The 18358-nt window shown below is 45.8% G+C and overlaps 1 protein-coding gene across 7 annotated transcripts in view; it reads left to right on the top strand.

Moving 5' to 3' along the window:
- Window positions 1-9317: 9317 nt before the first annotated feature.
- The window catches only part of LOC116073259 (zinc finger protein 660), a 25481-nt gene continuing 16440 nt past the window's right edge, over window positions 9318-18358 (top strand). The window contains exons 1-5 of one of the 7 annotated variants that reach the window (XM_031345035.1): window positions 9318-9469; window positions 11615-12115; window positions 14000-14150; window positions 15637-15710; window positions 16006-16099. In XM_031345035.1, the coding sequence (XP_031200895.1) occupies window positions 11732-12115; window positions 14000-14150; window positions 15637-15710; window positions 16006-16099 (703 nt within the window). In that variant the 5' untranslated portion in view covers window positions 9318-9469; window positions 11615-11731. Of the gene's footprint in view, window positions 9470-10066; window positions 10870-11614; window positions 12116-13999; window positions 14151-15636; window positions 15711-16005; window positions 16100-17399; window positions 17485-18358 lie in introns of those variants that run through there. The other 6 variants (XM_031345039.1, XM_031345030.1, XM_031345031.1 and 3 more) reach the window with 6 other exon arrangements.

The following is an 18358-nucleotide window of genomic DNA, read 5'->3' on the forward strand; positions in this document are numbered from 1 at the left end:
GAGCTTGTGTGAGTTCAAGAACAGTAGGTACTTCTATTCAGAGATTGGTGGGTTTTCATGCTCAAAGACAGGTGGGTGTCTTAATTTGGGTTTCATTGGTTTGAAAAAAAATATATGACCATCACAACTCTACAAAAGAAAATGTCTAATTGGGGCTGACTTACACTTCCAGAGGTTTAGTCCATTATTGTCATAGAGGGGGAAACCTGGTGGCATGCAGTTAAATATGGTGTGGAGACAGCAGAGAGTTCTACATTTTGATCTGGAGGCAGCGAAAGGGACTGTCTTCCACAGGCAGCCAGGAGAAGATTATTCTGTACTTGACAGAGCTTGAGCATATATATGAGGCCTCAAAGTCCACTTCCACAATGACATGTTTCCTCTAACAAAGCCACACCTACCCTACAAGGCCACACCTCCTAATAGTGTCAATCCCCAAGGGCCAAATAATCAAACACATTGGTGAATAGGGCCAAACCTATTCAAACCACCACAATGGGTTTCTGTGGCAAGTTCAGGGATTGGTGAGATTCTGTTTCTTGAGCTTAGAGTCCAGTCAGGGTCAGGGTGATTTTTCCTTCAGCTCATTTACCCTATGTCCCCCCTTTTGTTTATTAATAAATAATCAGTGGTTGGAAAGAGGGCAGTGTTATTATTAGATTCCTTCCTACTGTTTGGGAGAGTCAAGGTCCCTGGCGCAAATTTCATCTTCACTGCCAGGGAATAAGTGTGTGAGGCAGACTTCTGGCTCCATAGCTAGGAGCCAATAATCCTATAATAGCAACTGACTAAAAGTCTGGTTAGAAATCTGTTGTTGAAGAAATCTAAATGAAAAGTTTATGAGGCAGAGTGAGATTGGTAAGATTAAGAAAAGAAGAAGGCTGAAGAGATGGCTCAGTGGATAAGAGTACTGACTGCTCTTCCAGAGGTACTAAGTTCAATTCCCTGTAACCATAGGTGGCTCACAACCATTTGTAATGGACTCTGACACCTTCTTCTGGTGTGTCTGATGATAGCTAAAGAGTACCCATTGCATAAAATAAATAAATAAATCTTTAAAAAAGGAAGAAGGCTGGACAGTGGTGGCACATGCCTTTAATTCCAGCACTTGGGAGGCAGAGGCAGGCAGATTTCTGAGTTCGAGGTCAGCCTGGTCTACAAAGTGAGTATCAGGACAGCCAGGGCTATACAGAGAAACCCTGTCTCCAAAAAGAAACAAAAAAAAGGGCGGGGGAGGAGGAGGAAGAGCAGAAGCAGGAGCAGGGTTAAGAAGGCTAGTAGTTTCCAACTCCATAAGGACTGTCAATCATCCAGTGGTGTGGATTCCCAAGCAAGATGAGGGATTGTAGAGAGCTGCCCACTCCCCAGAAAGCTCTCAGAGAGCATGACAGGAGTGGGCACACTCCCTACCCAAATCATGCTTGGGCCTACTCAACCCCATAGAGAAAAAGGCCACGTCATGATAAAGCCAGGTAAACTTCTGTTTCCCCGCCAGAGAACTGGCTTCTCAGAAATCATGTGATAATCTAGTTTATTCTCTCTGGAGATCACTGCCTTCTGTTGTAGCATTTCCTCCTTATTCTTTTTCCTCCCTTCTCCCCTGACCTGAGCTATAAAATCTAGCCCCTCTATTTCAATAAATGAGCTGTCCTCCAACACAGTCTCGTTGTACTCACTCCTGCCCAACACTCTGCTCCTCAACTCTTCCACACCCTGAGACTGTTGGTGGCAATGGCTGACAGGGTGGAGGATACACACCTAGCACCCAAACAGGAACCCTCTAGGAGGCGCAGAAGATGGTGAGTACTCCCCCTCCAAGGGTCATCAATGTCTTGCCTTGCCATCCTAACCTGAGAATCAACTGGTCCTTCTTCCTTTACTTTCTATTTGAGCCATTGAGGAACAAAGGGGTAACTGATGTCTTCATGCATCGGCAAAAATCACCTCTCTAAATTTCTCTGAAAAAAGCCAGTAACAATGACCAGTTAAATATCTTTAGGGACACCACTGGTTTTCTTAAATTTACAGACAGGCTTTGCCTTCAGCCTCAGTGGAATCCACCCAAACCCCTGTGATCCTCAGAATGTTCCCTCTTTGACTGAGTGCCATCCTTTTCCTTAAATTCTGCTTCTCACCAGAAGGATTCCCAAATGAGGGGCCTTTGGTCCCTCTTCAAGTTTTAGGGGTTTAAAATCTCCCAGAAGGAAGCAATTTCCTTCTAGGAGGAGTTCCTTCTGGGAGGGGTTCCTTCTGAGAGAAGAGGTCCTTCAGCTAGTTCCTTGGATGGTTTCCATGCTGAGGTCTAGACCTGGGTGCCCTACCTCCAGTGAAGGCAAGAAGTCCAAGAAGGACACACCCTCTTCCTCCCCAACATTGTGGCCATTCAGCAATGCTTTGGTCCCTCCCAGAAGGAAAATGAGGATTAAACCCAAACTCTTTACTCCCACCGATGACTCTGACAAGGAAAACCCTGAAGACTGCCCTATGTCGGACCTTGTTGTCCTTGGATGAGCCACCGAATATATTAGACAGAAAATAGCCCCTGACCCCCTCACATAACCACTTCTATTTCTCCCCCACTGCTGCCTTATGGCCCTCTTGCCTCATCCACTAAGGATACCCAAAAACTCTTAATGGTTCCATCCCTTCTGCCCCCTACAAACTACCATAACAACTGTGCAAGATTAGAGACTCCTTCAAACTTGCCTACAATGGAAATAATATCTTGGCTTTCCCTGTTAATGTTCAACACACTGGCTCTCAGCCCCAAGACTGGTAACCCTACCAGGCCAATAAATTAAAAGATTAGACGGCTGGTATGAGAAGATGATATTCATGCCCCTTGGACCAAATCTATTCTCCTGACCCTTCATGCTGCCCTTAATATACCACAATATCTGTCCATTCTCCTTGCGTAATCCTGTTACTTCAATGGGGTGGGTTATATAGGAATAGATGCCTGCAACAGGTCAGAAAAAATCAAAACCAACAAAATATCCCTTGGGGCTTCCATGAACTTCTGGGCCAAGATAATTTGCCCACAGGACCACAGCAAGTCAAAGACCCCTTGCGGAGTTCCCGCTCAAGTGCTAAGAGACATGCACCCAAGAAACATGAAAGGCCTTCTTGATGCAAATGCAGAGGTAGTTTATTATTCGGGGGCCCAGGTTTGCTTCCCAATCAAACTCACACAGGAGTACAGGGAATGCGACACGAGGTTCAGAAGTTAGGGGCTTTATATAGGAAAAAGGTCTGAGGGAACAAAGGAATCTGGGTGGCTATACATGATTGGTTATTTTAAATGTAGTTCGTGCAGATCAAAGTTGAGAATTCCTAAAATGGGGAGTGAAAAAGGAGTGCTTATTCAAGGTTCCTAATTGACCCTTAGCTAATACCTAAGAAAACCAGATGGTCCATGGTCCATCACTCAATGTCTGCCCAGGCGTGTCCCAGGCGCCTCGGCTCAGGACATCTCCTTGCAATTTTCCCTATCTCTGTGTTTTATGCTTCCCTGACCTGGGCTCTGCTAACAGCTTCTCCCTGACCTGGCAGCCCTCCTAACAGCTTACTTTGATCTGTATTCACAGGCCTGGCCCCTGTGGTTTTCAGTAATCCTCTCTAATACTGGTCTCAAATTTAACTCTTTCAATCCCAGGCACGTGGGCAAGTTCATGCTGAATTTTTTATTTTCCTTTTCACAAGCTACCCAGCTCTGAGGTACTTTGTGTGCATTTGTGCCCCTCAGGCTTGGGAATCACACAGCCTCCACCCCCTTCCAAACCCCAAGACAGGAATTCCTCAATTCTCTTCCTCTATCAGAAACCTGAGGGGTTTCTCTCTGATGTTCTTAGAACAAAAACTGGAGGTGGTTGAGTCTCTGCTGGGAAAGGTGCATGAGTGTAATACAGTCTGTTCTCCTTATGGCAAGGCCTGAGGAGATATTCATGGAGAATCTCCTGGCCTTTCCTTGGTTTACTTTTCTCTTGCATTTTTGGTTTTGATACTGAAAGTCTTTATTTTCACTTTGTCTATGACAGATGTTTCCGCAGAATCAGAAAAAGAAAGCTCAGGCCATGATGCATTCTTGTTTGGCTCTGAGGATCATGGGAGTGAAATTAAGGAATTAGATCTCATTATCAAGATATGAGGACTGGCTAGATGACAATAATTAAATCAGAATTTCCTGGGTATGTTGTCTATCACCTCTCCATACTGTTACAGCAATTGCTGCCAACCATGGTCACTTGGTTATGAACACATAACCACTTGGGTCTGTGTTCGCTTCAGCCTGAGGTTAGATCCGGACCTGCAAAATGAAACAGTCGAGAGAACAAAGAGAACGGAAGCCAAGAAGGTTTCTATCAAGGCATCTATTTACTTGGGGATATTTTGAACATTTATAGACAGGCAAGAACTGAAAGCAAAATTTCCAGGCACAAGACATATGCATAATGTAAACAAGGCAGCAGACAAGAGACAACTCTGGAAACTCAAAAGTCCTCAGGCAAGTAGTCCTGTTCCCAAGTCAGCGGGTCCTCAGGCAAGTAGGTGTGTCAGCAGCCAGGTGTAACTTCTAGCTGCTGTCTTCAAAAGTAGACTGCAGTGTAGTGGGCCATTGTTTAGTCCTAGCAGGTGGCCACCTGCAGGGTCAGGCTGTCAGCTCTGCTGGAGCTGAGGTGGCAGGAGGGAGCCAACAGGCGTGTGGTGTTTTGTTTGTTTGTTTGTTGTTTGTTTTTTGGAAACTGTCTGGAAAAGGGGCATGTGGTATTTTTTCTAGAGTGAATGTTTGAGAGAATACATGATGCTTGGAAAGGGTATAAATATAATCCAACAGACAGTGTGGTATTGGTTCACCTTGTCACTCTTTGTTGGTCTTCATTTGTCATGGTTTTATAAAGAGAAATATGCCAAAGAACTTCTGGTGGTGCACCAGAGGCTTCTTGCTCCTTCCAAATGCTTGGGACAACTAGCAGAGCCTTGCAGTTTCTTCTGGATTGAACTTCCATTGCTGATTCGTGGTGTATGGGAGTGGATCAAGCTACCACTGAACTGCTGATATCCTGACAAGACAGATTGGATTCACCCCAAAGAACTATTTCTAAACCGGACCACATCTTTCTTTGCCCTATTAACCTTTCCGTTCCACAACCTCTGGTGGGTGGTGGGCTAGGAAGGAGGTTAAAGTATTTAAATACATTTATTGAAGTAGGTTTATACTCCTTGAGTGATCAAGTAGCTTCACTGGGAATCTTTATAGCCACCCTTGAACAAGCACAGAATTTTTACTCACACACCCATGTTAACCTTAAAGAATTACAATCCTGATTCCCCCATATGCCATCCAGTCAACCACATCAGATCATAAAATCTTGCAATTCATGTGCCTCACAAATTGCCACCCCTGCAATACAACGAATGGGAGTCAACCCCTGGGGCCTCAAGGCCAATGTCCTCTGGTAGACTGGTGTCACTCATGTACCCCAACTTGGGTGGGAAAAATATTTTTTATTACAATAAACACTCCCATTTCATATAGGCCTCTGACCAAATGGCAAAAAGCTCTAAAATACTTATATCTCACATGCTCTCCTCATTCACCATTATGGGCCTGCAGCAACAAATCAAGACCAATAATGGCCCTGCCTTCATCAGCATTCATTTCAAGGCCTTCTGCCCTATGTGGGAAATTACTCACCATCCAGAGATCCTTTATACTTCCCAAGGACTAGGTATAGTTAAAAAAGCAGACAAACCCTCAAAACCCAGAAAAAAAAAAAGCAACATGCCTCTTACCCACCTAATGTTCATTTGACAATGGCCCTAGCAACACTAAATATTCTTAATGATTATAAAGACACAAAAGTATCCCTGCCCCAGTTAATTTTCACTGGATTCACCACAACTGATCCCACACACACTTGTTGGCGAGATGGTGGGACTCCCTAGACAGGATCTGGAAGGGACCTGAACCCTCCTTGTGGTGGGAAGGGGTTTTGTTGTTTATTCCCACAGAATCAGCCATGGTCTATCTGGACACCAGTATGGACACACACCAAGAAAATGACCTGCCTGTCACTGACAGTAAAGGGAAGGAAGAGACCCAGAAGGAGACATCCACAGCCAAGCAAAAAGATCACCTGGAAGGACATGCATAATCTGGTAGCAACTACACAATGTGCATGTCCTCCTCAAGCTTCTCTCTCTCTGCTGTTTTAACGACACAGTCTTTGTTACATTGCAGGCCTGTTCCACCACTGATCAAATGGCTAATTCTTTCCTCAACATCCACCACTCATGTTTTTCCATTCAGCAAACATATGATAGGAAGAACCAGGAAAGCAGGTCTGCAGACTGCACCAACCATGCATGCCAAATCTCTATTTCTATTCTTGTCTATCCTAACTCCATGTCTGTAATCCTAACCCCTTTCTCTGCTTTCCCTAATTGATAAAAGGGTCACAAAGGAGAAGCAGGTTGTCTCATAGATCAGGATGTTTATGGCAGCTGCTGTTATTGGTCCTATAAAATTGAACTCAACTTGCCACGGGCTGGCCGATCTGGGCCTCCCTCAACCCGCGGGAGAAACAGGGGTCCTAGTCAGGTCGACAAGGCGTAGGAGAAGAAATGATGGCAGAGACGACACATGAAGTATAAGATCTAAATGTATTTCTTAGAAATGGCATCAGACTTTTACAGTCATTGTAAAAGAGAGATGGTAAATCTGGCAGCTCAATAGTTGAGGTACATCTGAGGTTATCTGAAACATACTGGGTCTAAAGCAGCAGCTATCTCCTCTGAACTGGCGCTGTATCCCCCGGCCCCAAGTGCTCTGGGCCCCGGGGGAATGTGAATGCATGAATCTGAGTCCTAGCCCATCTAAGTTCTAGTGCTAGTCCTGCATGCGAGTCCAAGTCTTTCTTCTTCTCCCAGTCCTAGTGCTAGACTGAAGTCACGTAGGCAAGCGACCCCCCACACCAAAGTCAGCAGGGTCTGGTAGCTAGGTGTGAAGCAAGAGGAAGAAGGGTGGAGCCCTCCCTGTTGAAGTATTTAGATATTCTTATGCTAATTCTCTGGTTCTAGCTGGAGGCAGGCAGTGAGGAGTTCTGACCTGACCTAACACTTCTAGCTAATGTCCTTGAGTGAAAGCCCTTCGATTAGTCTCAACTAGGCTAGTTGGAAACTTTGTGTCGGCCAGGAGACAATGCCCAATCTTAACCATTTACGAGTCATTTCTTGTGGTACCTTTATGCCTAATTATGAGGCCTTGTTGACGATTGGAAAGACTAATCTGGAACACGTCTGAGTTAGGGGATACCAGCGACTAGTCTGAAATCCAGGAAGCACAGAACCCCTTTTGGGGTCTTATTGACTCTTATCCTTTATCAGGATTTTATCCCCGATATTTTGGATGTGACTGGAGTAGACGAGTGTGCGTAGCATCAACTCTCATAGAAATGATTTCTAAGCTGTTGTTATTTTTGTTTTTTGTTTTAAAATTAAGTCTGCTTGAACCCTTTCAATGTATATTAAATAAATACATGTCGATTGTTTTATATTAAAAAAAAAAGAAAGAAATAGCCTATTTCCCTACCTCAGCATTCCTGTTATAATTATTCTGCAGGTACAGATGACCACTACTCCCAGACCTGAATAACTGTCTCATCATTGCTATAGATGACCCCTGGGATGAAATATGGAGAATGGGAATCATGGGGAAACTATATCTCACCGGTTATGCTGCATGCCCCTCTGCTGATATTCATATCTCTTGATACCTGGTGCAGACCTCCCAGTCCACATTAACCCATAAAAACATTCTTGAACAGGAAACACAACTGAGAAGAAATGCCCAAGCCTGGCTACATGTTCAGTGTGTTTCTCACATCCCATCTAAAATGCCTCTCGATGTTTCTTCTGTGCCTCCCTTCTGGATCCCCACTTAGTCATGGCATCTGTTAATGCTACCTTGCATGGTTCTTCCTCAGACCCGGGTTTCTCCTTTAATAAACCCTCATAGGAGGTCCCCCTCTTTGAGGGGCCCCTACCTCTGCATTCCTGTTATAATTATTCCCCAGGTAAAAATGACCACCACTCCTAGACTTGTATTATGAAATAGAGGGACACTGGACCTTCTGACAGCAGAACAGGGTGGAGTGGGGACCTTGTATAATCCTGGAGGAAGAATGTTGTTTCTATGTAAATGAACTGAAATTAGTTGAACAAAGTATTAAGACCCTTTGCGACCTCTGCAACAATTTGAGGTCCTGATAGGCCTTCAATGACCCTGCCCCCTGGTATTTCAACCCCCTCATTACCTGGCTCTTGCCTTTGGTGGGCCCGATCACAGCCATTGGAGGCCTCTTCCTTTTAGCCCCATGCCTTCTACAGTTTCTCAAAAACCAAGTTACTAACATAGCCAAAATCAACATCAACCAAGTTCTGGGACAATATTAAGCTCTTCCCACAGACCGGGCTGACACAGTCCACCTGAACCTGTTTTCCATCTGAAAAATGCAAACTGTGGAACTTGCAGACCTGTTAACAATGCCTGTTAACATAGACACTACCAAACTAAAGGCCTGGTGGATTATATCATGTGTTTGACTAACCTGTGAGTCAAAAAAAGCAAGCAGTAAGTATCACACCATCCACACAAAGACTCAGGGCCACAGATTGTGCTATTTGGGCCATAAATGTAGCTTTGATCAATTCAAAGCACAAACTATAATAGTTAAAGAAGTTTCTTTCTTTCTTTTTTTTAAAAGAATTATTTTATTTCATTTTTATGTGTATGAGTACACTGTAGCTGTACAGATGACTGTGTTCGATCATGTGTGTGGCTGCTGTTGATCTCAGGACCTCTGCTCAGGCTCGCTTCGCCCGCTCGCTCTGGCGTAATTTTCTGCAGCTGTCGTCATTCGCACCAGAAGAGGGTGACCGATCTCATTGTGGGTGGTTGTGAGCCACCATTTGGTTGCTGGGATCTGAACTCAGGACCTTAGGAAGAGCAGTCAGTGCTCTTACCTGCTGAGCCATCTCGCCAGCCCAAAGAAGTTTCAATAAAGAAAGTCCTAACAATTTGAATTCTCAGAGAATTGTCCTCTGTGAGGAACCTACCCTTCTATAGTAGATGAAGTTCTCCATCTTGTGAGCAAACTTTATAACACAATTAATCTTTCCTGAGACTGGCACTTTGAGGTGAGATGACAGAGATACATTTAGGGTAAAAGAGCCAAGAAGAGAACATCCTGACCCAGACTTGAGTCCTGGACCCCAAGAAACATGTTGTTCCACCAATTTCTGAGTTTGCCCTAGAATCTGCCTAGAATCCCACAAATTCCAAACCACCCCGGAAGCTCCATCCCTCAACGAACCCTATATAAGGCATCTTTTTCCTCAGTTCCCTGCTCCTTGCCTGAGCAGAGGCAGCCATTTTTCTGGGTTTTCCCTTCCAAAAAATCTATATGAGGTTTGTAGCGTGGTGTGACTTTGTGGTATTCCTTGGCTCCTGATTCCCAGGGTACCTTACCCAGGAGAGCTGTAACACTTGCATCAGGGAAACCTTCCACTGCCCAAGCAGAACTGTACAGTTGGGGGAACCTTCCCCTTATTAGAACAGAGCTGTAACACGATTAGAAATCGAGCTCTAAGCGGGGCGGTGGTGGTGCACGTCTTTAATCCCAGCACTTGGGTGGCAGAGGCCGGCGGATTTCTGAGTTCAAGGCCAGCCTGGGCTACAGAGTGAGTTCCAGGACAGCCAGGGCGCTCTAGAAAAACCCTGTTTCGAAAAAAAAAAAAAAAAAAGAAAGAAAGAAAGAAATTGAGATCTAATTGTATAGGGCATAATTGTATAGGGCATCATCAGGGACAGGCTGGTAGCTGCCAAAGTCTGATTGTTGGAAAGTATGGATTTTGCTGTTTTGGGCCTTTTTGTGTCGAGTGAGATCCCTGGAATCTGATGACTCTAAGCTTAGCATGACACCCGCTTGTGTCCCAGATGCACCCTGGATAAAATCCTAGCGTCCAAGATTATTGCTCACCTTAGCAACCAAGACTTCCGGAATCCAGGAGACACCGGAAGTGACGCTCCCATGCTTCCTGTCTCGCCATTGTGGCCATTTCTTGGTTTCCTGGAGGTGTGTGGGGCGGGTGCCGTCACGCGTGCCGGTGGCTACGCGGTGGAAAGTGCGGCCCGCACTCGGGTCGCGACGCCGGCGGTGCCAGGGTGCTCGCCCGAGGCGGAGCCGGATCGTCCTCGAGCTGAGGTCGCTTGGCTTGGGGTAGGCTCGAGTTGTTGGCGCCCGTTTGTCAGCGCTGCGCGGGCCGACGCCTGGTGAGCGGCCACGGAGGCGGGACCGTGATTCTGGAGTGAGCCCTACGCGAGCTCGCAGTTCAGACGTGCAGCGAGATCTGCCGCTTAGCACTCGGGACAGTAAGGACAGCAGGAAAGTGTCCTGTGCTCTTGTGTACTCTTGGAGAGTTCAGATTACTCAGCCTTAAAAAAAAAAAAAAAAAAAAAAAACCCAGAGGAAAATGTCTAACCCTGGGTTCTCCAGTGCCTGATATATCAAACCAGGTACACATCCTACTTGCCCAAAGCAGCTGTTTCTCAAATGGCATGCATAAACGGGAAATTGGCTTTTCCCAAATTTTGTCCGCTAAGCTAACCACATTTGTCTAACATATCTCTGTCCAACACATGTGCACGCGTGCAGGATTGGCAAGCCAGTTCTGCCTTTGGAGACTTCCCAGGAAATGCAGCCTACGACTGTGTAAACTGCAAACAATTGCATTGTGGGTGGAGAGTAGTCCCTGGCATTCCTGAAGCTTTAAGTACTGGCATGCCCAGAGAGACCAGAAAGGCTCCAGGTTAAGTAGAAAGGACTTCCAAAAGTTTTAATACTAGTTCCTCCCTTTGGGTGATCCTCCAGTAGTTGAGAGGCTATGACTGGTGAGTTCTGCATAAACCAGTTGAAGTACACTGTTACAAAATGAGGTACAGCAAGGGCCATTGTTTTATATCTGGGGCAAGCAGGAAAATATCCTTCAAGAGAAGTGGTATTTATTCTGGGTCTTGACACTTGCTTAAGAATTTGTCAGAAATGAAGAAAAAGAACAGGGAAGATACAGACAGGTAAAGTGTTGTCCCCACCCTCTTATTTGTAGAGTGTTAGCCCCGAACTTTTGTACATCTTTACCAGTCGAGTTTTGAGCCTCCACTACCAGCACAAGTTCATTAAAAAATTAAAGATAAATCCTATTTGAATTTAAGTGCTTACTATAGGACATATTAAATAGGAGTTAAATCATTTAGTATTTTCTTTAACATCCTGTTTTCTTGCACATCCTACTTTGGAGGCCTTTGCTGTCCTTTTAATTTGGGTACTTGGGGGAAATGGTTGGAGGTGTGTCTGAAAGGCTGTGAAAGCTAAGCCTAGATATTTAGTTAGCTTTTATCCTGAAGGTGACTAGAGCAACTAAAAGTTTGAGAAGGGAAGTCACTTGGAGCCATTTCCCTGCTTGTATTGTTCTTTCCCTCGGAAGCTACAGAATCTGTCACTAGCTAAGAGTTAGGTGTTCCCGGACTCTGATTGTTCTCTTTGTGTTTCTGTAGGTGACCCTTTCCTTACTTCCTTTCTTGACTCTGGAAAAACAGCTTCTGCATTTTGAAGCAGAGACTCATTTTCAGTGTCCCCGCTGTAAGTCTGGCCAGCTTCTCTTTGGGATCACAATGACCATGGAAGACAGGGGGACATTAGATATCATCCCCAGGACTGCCATGTATCAGAAGCAGGAACCAGGAAGCCAGACCTGGGGGCAGAAGAACCACCCTCCCGTCTGTGAAATATTCCGACTGCACTTCAGGCAGTTGTGCTACCATGAGATGTCTGGGCCTCAGCAGGCCCTGAGCCGGCTCAGGGAACTCTGCCGTTGGTGGCTGATGCCAGAGGTCCACACCAAGGAGCAGATCCTGGAGGTCCTGGTGCTGGAGCAGTTCCTGAGTATCTTGCCCAGGGAGCTTCAGACATGGGTACAGCTCCATCACCCTGAGACTGGCGAGGAGGCTGTTGCTGTGGTGGAGGATTTCCAGAGACACCTTAGTGAGTCAGGGCAGGTAAGCGATCAGTCTGTAGGAACATCCAAAGCCACTCTGTAGACTTGGGCTAGCCTGAGAACAGTATTCTCTATTCCCTACACTTTAGGCTGGTTTGCCCTTAGGATTCCTGAACTTGCTCCATTGGTAGACAGGAAATAGCTTTCTGCTGCAAGCCATAAGCAAAAATAGAAATCCCAGCTTTCTTAGTCACTGTTTTATTGCTACAGAGGCACTATGACCAATGCACCTCTTATAAAAGCATTTAATTGTGGACTTGCTTCCAGTTTTTAGACTTTAGTCCCTTATGGCAGGGAGCTTGGTAGCACATAGGTTTATGTGGTGCTGGAGAAGTAGCTGTGAGCTCTATATCCTGATCCAGAGGGAGAGAGAGACTGTCAGAGCCCACCCCAGTGGCACTTTATCTAACAAGGCCACACCTTCTGACCTTTTAAGTAGTACCACTTCCTGGTGACTAAGCATTCAAATCTATGAGCCTGTGGGGGTCATTCAAACCACCACATAAGCCAAGGTCTAAGTCAGGTGTGTTTCTGTGGAGGGAAGGTGCATGTGCAGGAGAGAGAGAGAGAGAGTCTGTGTGTGTGTGTAGGCTAGAGAACAACCTCAGGTGTTGTTCTTCTGCTACAGAAAAGATCTCCCTGACCTGAATCAGTGTTTAGGCAGGTTCCTGGCCTGTGATCCCTAAGGAGTCTATTAGGCCTCCCCAGGGCTGGACTTACAAACATGTGCTTTCATGCCTGACTTTTTAACATTAGTTCTGGGAATCCCAATGCAGGTTGTCATGATTGCATGTAAAGCACTGTACAACTCCCCAGTCCTGGTTGGTTCTCACAATAAGTGCAGATGAAAGCTCTTTAGGGTAGTAGCTGTAGATATAGGCAAAAGATAGAGTTTAATACACTGTAATAACCTCATCTTCTGATCTACTGGCAGTTAAATTCTGCTAAAGTTGTAGTGGTTTTTTTTTGGTTTTTTTCTTTTTTGGTTTTTTCAAGACAGGGTTTCTCTGTGTAGCTCTGAAGACCAGGCTGTCCTCGAACTCAGAAATCCGCCTGCCTCTGTCCCCCAAGTGCTGGGATTAAAGGCGTGCGCCACCACCGCCTGGCAAATTGTAGTGTTTTACCCAGGACTCAGGTGCATGGGTTTCTTCCCTTCAACAACCATTTGGCATTTACAGGCAATAAACCTCACTAGAGACACACATCTCTGGCTGTTCTGCTTTCCTGTTTCAACATGGATATGTAGAGCTATGTTGGGTTTTTTGAGACAGGATTCCTGTAACCAGGGAACCAGTGGTTAGGCTAGGTTTCTGGCCTATGACCTGCCAGGGGATCTGAATAGACCTAACCAAGGCTAAGTAGGCCACTTAGTCCTGTGGTTCTTAGAACACAGCTTTTGCAAAGTGTCATAATTCTTACACATGAACATAGATACAAAGTGGCTGGTGCCTAAGCAAGAGAGAGAGCTGAAGTTTTCCTCCAGCTCCTACACACTGCAAGTGCACCTGCACACACTTGCATATACCCATGTTCATACACACAACGACCATTCAGTAAACAACTTGGGAACTAAGGTCCTCAGACTTAGCAGTATTTACCACCTGAGCTATCTTAATAGCTTCACATGGTTCTTAAGCTAATGTGCCTCCAAAGACCTGACACGGTGGAGCTGGCTATCGAGCCTGTTCTAGCTCCTACAAGGAGTTAAGGGAGCGATGGCTGAGAAGATTGCAAGCTTTGAGATTAGTGGAAAGATCACAGAAAGATAGCCCAGTCCTTCATTCCCTTGGCCTTTTTCCTGTATGAGGTGTCTTTGAGGTCTGGGTTCTCTGCCTACAGCAATGCCCTTTGAAAACAGTTCTGTTTCTTCGTCTCTAATCTCTAGGCTTCACCTCCAGTACAAGAACAGGATGTGCATTTAAAGAAGATGGGAGCTCTTAGTGCAGCTGAGCAGTCACGCATCTCAGCTTCTAATCAGGGCTCGGCCCCTGATGCCCTCTTGGATCCTCCCTGTGCCCCAGGAGCAAGACACTTTGGTACAATGTCTCCTCAGTTCTACCACCTAGAGTCACTTTCTTTCATCAGCCCAACTTACACCTCACTGAAATCCTACATTGCTCTTATAGCCAGCCTCCTTCCTTAGTGACCCTTTTGTCTGTCCTGTAGTTGTGCATGTTCTTACCAAGTTTCCCTCAAACCAGAGTAGTCTCCTATCTCAAGCATGTGCCACTGGGGACCAGAGACATGCAGTATACTATGATTGTCTTTAAGAGTTCTTATGTAGGTAGCACGGAGTCAGTCATATACATAAAAAGAAGAAACCTCATGAAATATGTTTGGGGGAAGCTGGGCATGGAGAATCAAACCTGTCATTCCAGTACTTCAAAAGCTAAGGCAAGAGAATTTCTGAGAGCTAAATGTGAACCTGGACTACTTTGTAAGTTTTGGGCTAGTCCATGCTTCAGATTAATACCCTGTGTCAAATAAAAGACACAAAAAAATCCAGCTACCTCAAACAAAAGATTTGTCTGGATGGTATCTGTTCCTAGGCATAATACTGGCATTGTAAAAGGGGATTATTAGATAAAGTGCATCACGAGGCAAAGTACGTATGGGGTACTGGGGGAATAAGCAAGAGATTTAACTGCTAAAAAGTGGAGAATGGAGGCTGGATGCAGTGCTTTATGCCTGTAATCCTAGCACTTAGGAGGCAGAAGCAGACAGATCTCTGTGAATTTGAGGCCAGCCTGATTTATATAACAAGCTCTAGGCCAGCCAGGGATACATAGTGAGACCCAGTTTTTAAAAACAACAACAGAGAGACAGAGGAGAGAGAGAGAGAGAATGAGAATGAATTAGCTGTGATCAGGATGCAGGTATATGGCAGGTCTGAGAGAGCCATGAGGACTGGGAGGTATGACTAAAGCTGGGAAGATCAGAAGGGTCACTGATGGAGGGAGACAGAAGCACTGGGCTGGGCTCCAACCGTGTTCCAGTTGGCAGGAGGCTGGCTGAAGCGATGGCTGAGGAGTTAACAGGACTGGCTGCTCTTCCAGGCTCAATTTTCAGCACCTATATAATGCTTCATCACCATAATTCCAGTTCCATGGAATCCAACACCACCTTCTGGTCTCCATACCAGTCACACAGGTGATGTACAATCAGATGTGCAGACAAAACACCCATACCCATTACAATAAATGAGATTTTTAAAGGCAGGGGTGTAAATCAGTCTTAGAAGTGGAAGGAAATTAGCAGAGAGAATATAGTCAGAAGTAGAGAGAGCTTCAGACAAGCTGGAGAGGGTCATGGAAGGAGTCCCCAGTTCTCAGGTTGACAAATAATTGCCTGTTGTGCCCTCTGAAGAGCATTCGTAGCACACTTGGGATGAGGTCTCCAGGAAGAAGCTAAGAGTCAGTATGTGTGGAGTTCCCTGGATGTTTGCCGAGTCCACCTTAGGCACATGGATCTTAGGGAGCTGAGAGCAGGGCTTGACCCACTGAGTTCACCTTTCACCCCCAGATCCTGCTTTTCCCAAAGTGGGGAGCTCCAGAGCCCAGGCAGTGGCTAGTGTGCTCAGGATGGTCAGGCCTCAGGTGAGTATGGCTCTGCTTTTCTGGAGTCCATGTCTGGGCATGTGGTCGGGCTGTTAGGGGATGGCTGGGATTCACCTGCAGACCCTACCTACCTGAGTTAGCTCTATTGGCTCTTCTGCCTACTGCTTCCCTTGGAGCTAGGCCCCTGCCCCTGGTTTTAACCAATTTCATTTAGCACAGTTTCATCCTCTTTGATGTGTCCACTACCCTTTTATTCTGTGTGACTTCTGCATGCCTAAGAACTCTGCTTCTCTGGCTGGGGTTGTTTCTGAACAATGGAAGCTTGTCGTTCCAGGAGACTGCAGTGAACAAGGACTGTATGCAGGAAAAGTGGAGTGTCCTGTGTGAGACGGAGGTGGTAAGCGATGAGCACGACCTGGCCTCTCTGGGTAATGTCCCAGTAACTAGGAGTCTGTCCCTTACATTACATCCGCTGTACTCTTTTGTTTTGATTTAACTTTTTATTAACTATTGCAAGCATGAAATAGATGTGTATAATGAACACCCCTGCACCTGACACCCAGTTTAAAAATAGTCATCATTTTATTTATTTAATAACTGATCAACAGTAGCTAACTTGGGTTTTCTCAGCCATAAGAAAGAGTCCTATGGGTTCTGGGAGTAAAGGTCCTTATATTTGAGGGATAACAAGAATGAGGATCCAGAGCAGTCAGATTAGGTGGTGGGAAATGGTGGTCCTGGAGACCCAGCAGTCCAAGTGCATGAGTTTTACACCAGGGCAAATATGGCTGGACTGACCACGTGACTAGCACAGCTGCACTCAACGTGTTTGTTCTCTGTGCCTTTCCTTCCACTGATATTCTTTTGCGTTTTGAAACTTGTCCCTGTCATAGCTTCTTCTCAGCTCTGTCTGCTCACCATGGCTTCACCTGGCTCCATATTCATTCAACTTTAGATCTTACTTGTAATCATGGCCTGTTTTGGGGTCAGGCTCCCCCTAGAAAGAACCCTGACCAAGATGGTGATTAGTCTCTCCTCTGTGATTTAGAAGTCACTGGGCCAGGCCACAATAGATGGTGATGACAAGCTACAGATTGTTGTTCCAAAAGCAGGGGACCCAGGCCTGTGGCTCTCTCTCTCTCCCCCTCTCTCTGGAGGCAGTTGGCCTGCTGCTGAGGTCTGGGTCTCTCCTCCCCCATCGCCCCCGGGGCTGACTTGTTTACTGCACAGTGCCTTAATTAAAAAGGAGGCAATGTATGAATGAGTTATTTTATTGTAGGTAGGATAGAATATGCTGGTTGAGTAGAGAGAAGGAATGGAGAAGGAGGAGAGAGAGAGAGGAAGGAGAAGGGGAAAGGCAGAGAAGAGAATAAAGCAGAGAGGAGAGAGAGTAAAAGAGTAAGAGAAAGAAAAGAGTAAGAGAGTGAGGAAGTAAGAGAGTAAGGAGGGAGCAAGAGAACAAGAGGAGAAGAGAGTGAGAGAGTGTCAGGAGCACTTAGGTGACCAGCCTATGGTTCAGCTGGTGGACGCCCCTCAGCAATTATGACAGAAGACAAGGAGTCAGACGTGGTGCTAAAAGAGCTTTTATGTACTATATCAGGCTGTATCATACAAATTACACACCAAAATAACATAGCAATCACTAGTATTACTAGCAGAACAATTCCAAACATCCTAACATTCTAACATCATAAGCTAAGAGATATATGACCTGTCTCTGCTTTGCAGGCTCGGGCTCCCGACATCTTCTTGGGTGTTGGTTGTGTGAGAGCCTTATCAGGAGGTGGAAGGCGAGAGTCTGGGTCACAAGGAGGTAGGCGAGAGTCTGAGTCTGAGCGGCGTGGATTCGTTCAGCAGGCTATCTCGTCTCCAGCTTGGTTGCTTCTGGCTGTGGTTTTTAAGCTCTTTGCTTATCTCTACCTATGTCTGCACATTGGGCTTCGTGCAGCCCTCTGTCTTTATCTGGGATTCCACTCTGGGTTACCACCTTGCAGTTAGCTTATCCATTTCACACATTTACTTTCATTTTATTCACTTGTCACTTAATATTTCATCTTAGCCTTCCTGGCCTTCAGGCCTTACATGCTCCTTACAGAGAGGAAGTAAGAGAACAAAAGAGCAAGAGAGTGAGGAGGGGGCAAACCACCCCTTTTATTGCATGGGGCATGGCATGCCTGGCTTGTGGTCAGATGACTGTGTGTAAGGTCCAGCTAGAATGCTGGGAGTTTGAGGCAGTGTCTGCCTGATAGAGCACACATCTCCTGCAGGGGTAGCTGTGAGGGGTCTGGGCTGAAATCTGAGCCATTGGTCTCAAGAGCTATCACCGAACGCCTACCATCCCTTGTGAACAAATTTACTTTGCTCAGTAGGTCTCCGAGGTTCCCAGGTGGCTGCTCTACTGGACTCTGGCTGTCAGAACTGCCCACTGCCCCACAACAGATAAGCTAGACTTAAGTCTTTCTTGTATCTGTCACCCCTTTAGGGGGGTTCAGTTGTATGAAATTCCCTTTACAAGGCCGGAGATCCATCCTGTGATTGGCAAACTCAGGACAGTAGCCAACTTGGCAGAGGGTGGACATGAAAGATACTAACCTAAGTATTCTATAGTTTCATTTGTTTTCTCTTTTTTTTTTTCAAGACAGGGTTTCTCTGTGTAGCCCTGGCTGTCCTGGAACTCACTCTGTAGA

Source organism: Mastomys coucha, unplaced genomic scaffold (genome assembly GCF_008632895.1).
Source record: "Mastomys coucha isolate ucsf_1 unplaced genomic scaffold, UCSF_Mcou_1 pScaffold23, whole genome shotgun sequence".
Taxonomy (NCBI): domain Eukaryota; kingdom Metazoa; phylum Chordata; class Mammalia; order Rodentia; family Muridae; genus Mastomys; species Mastomys coucha.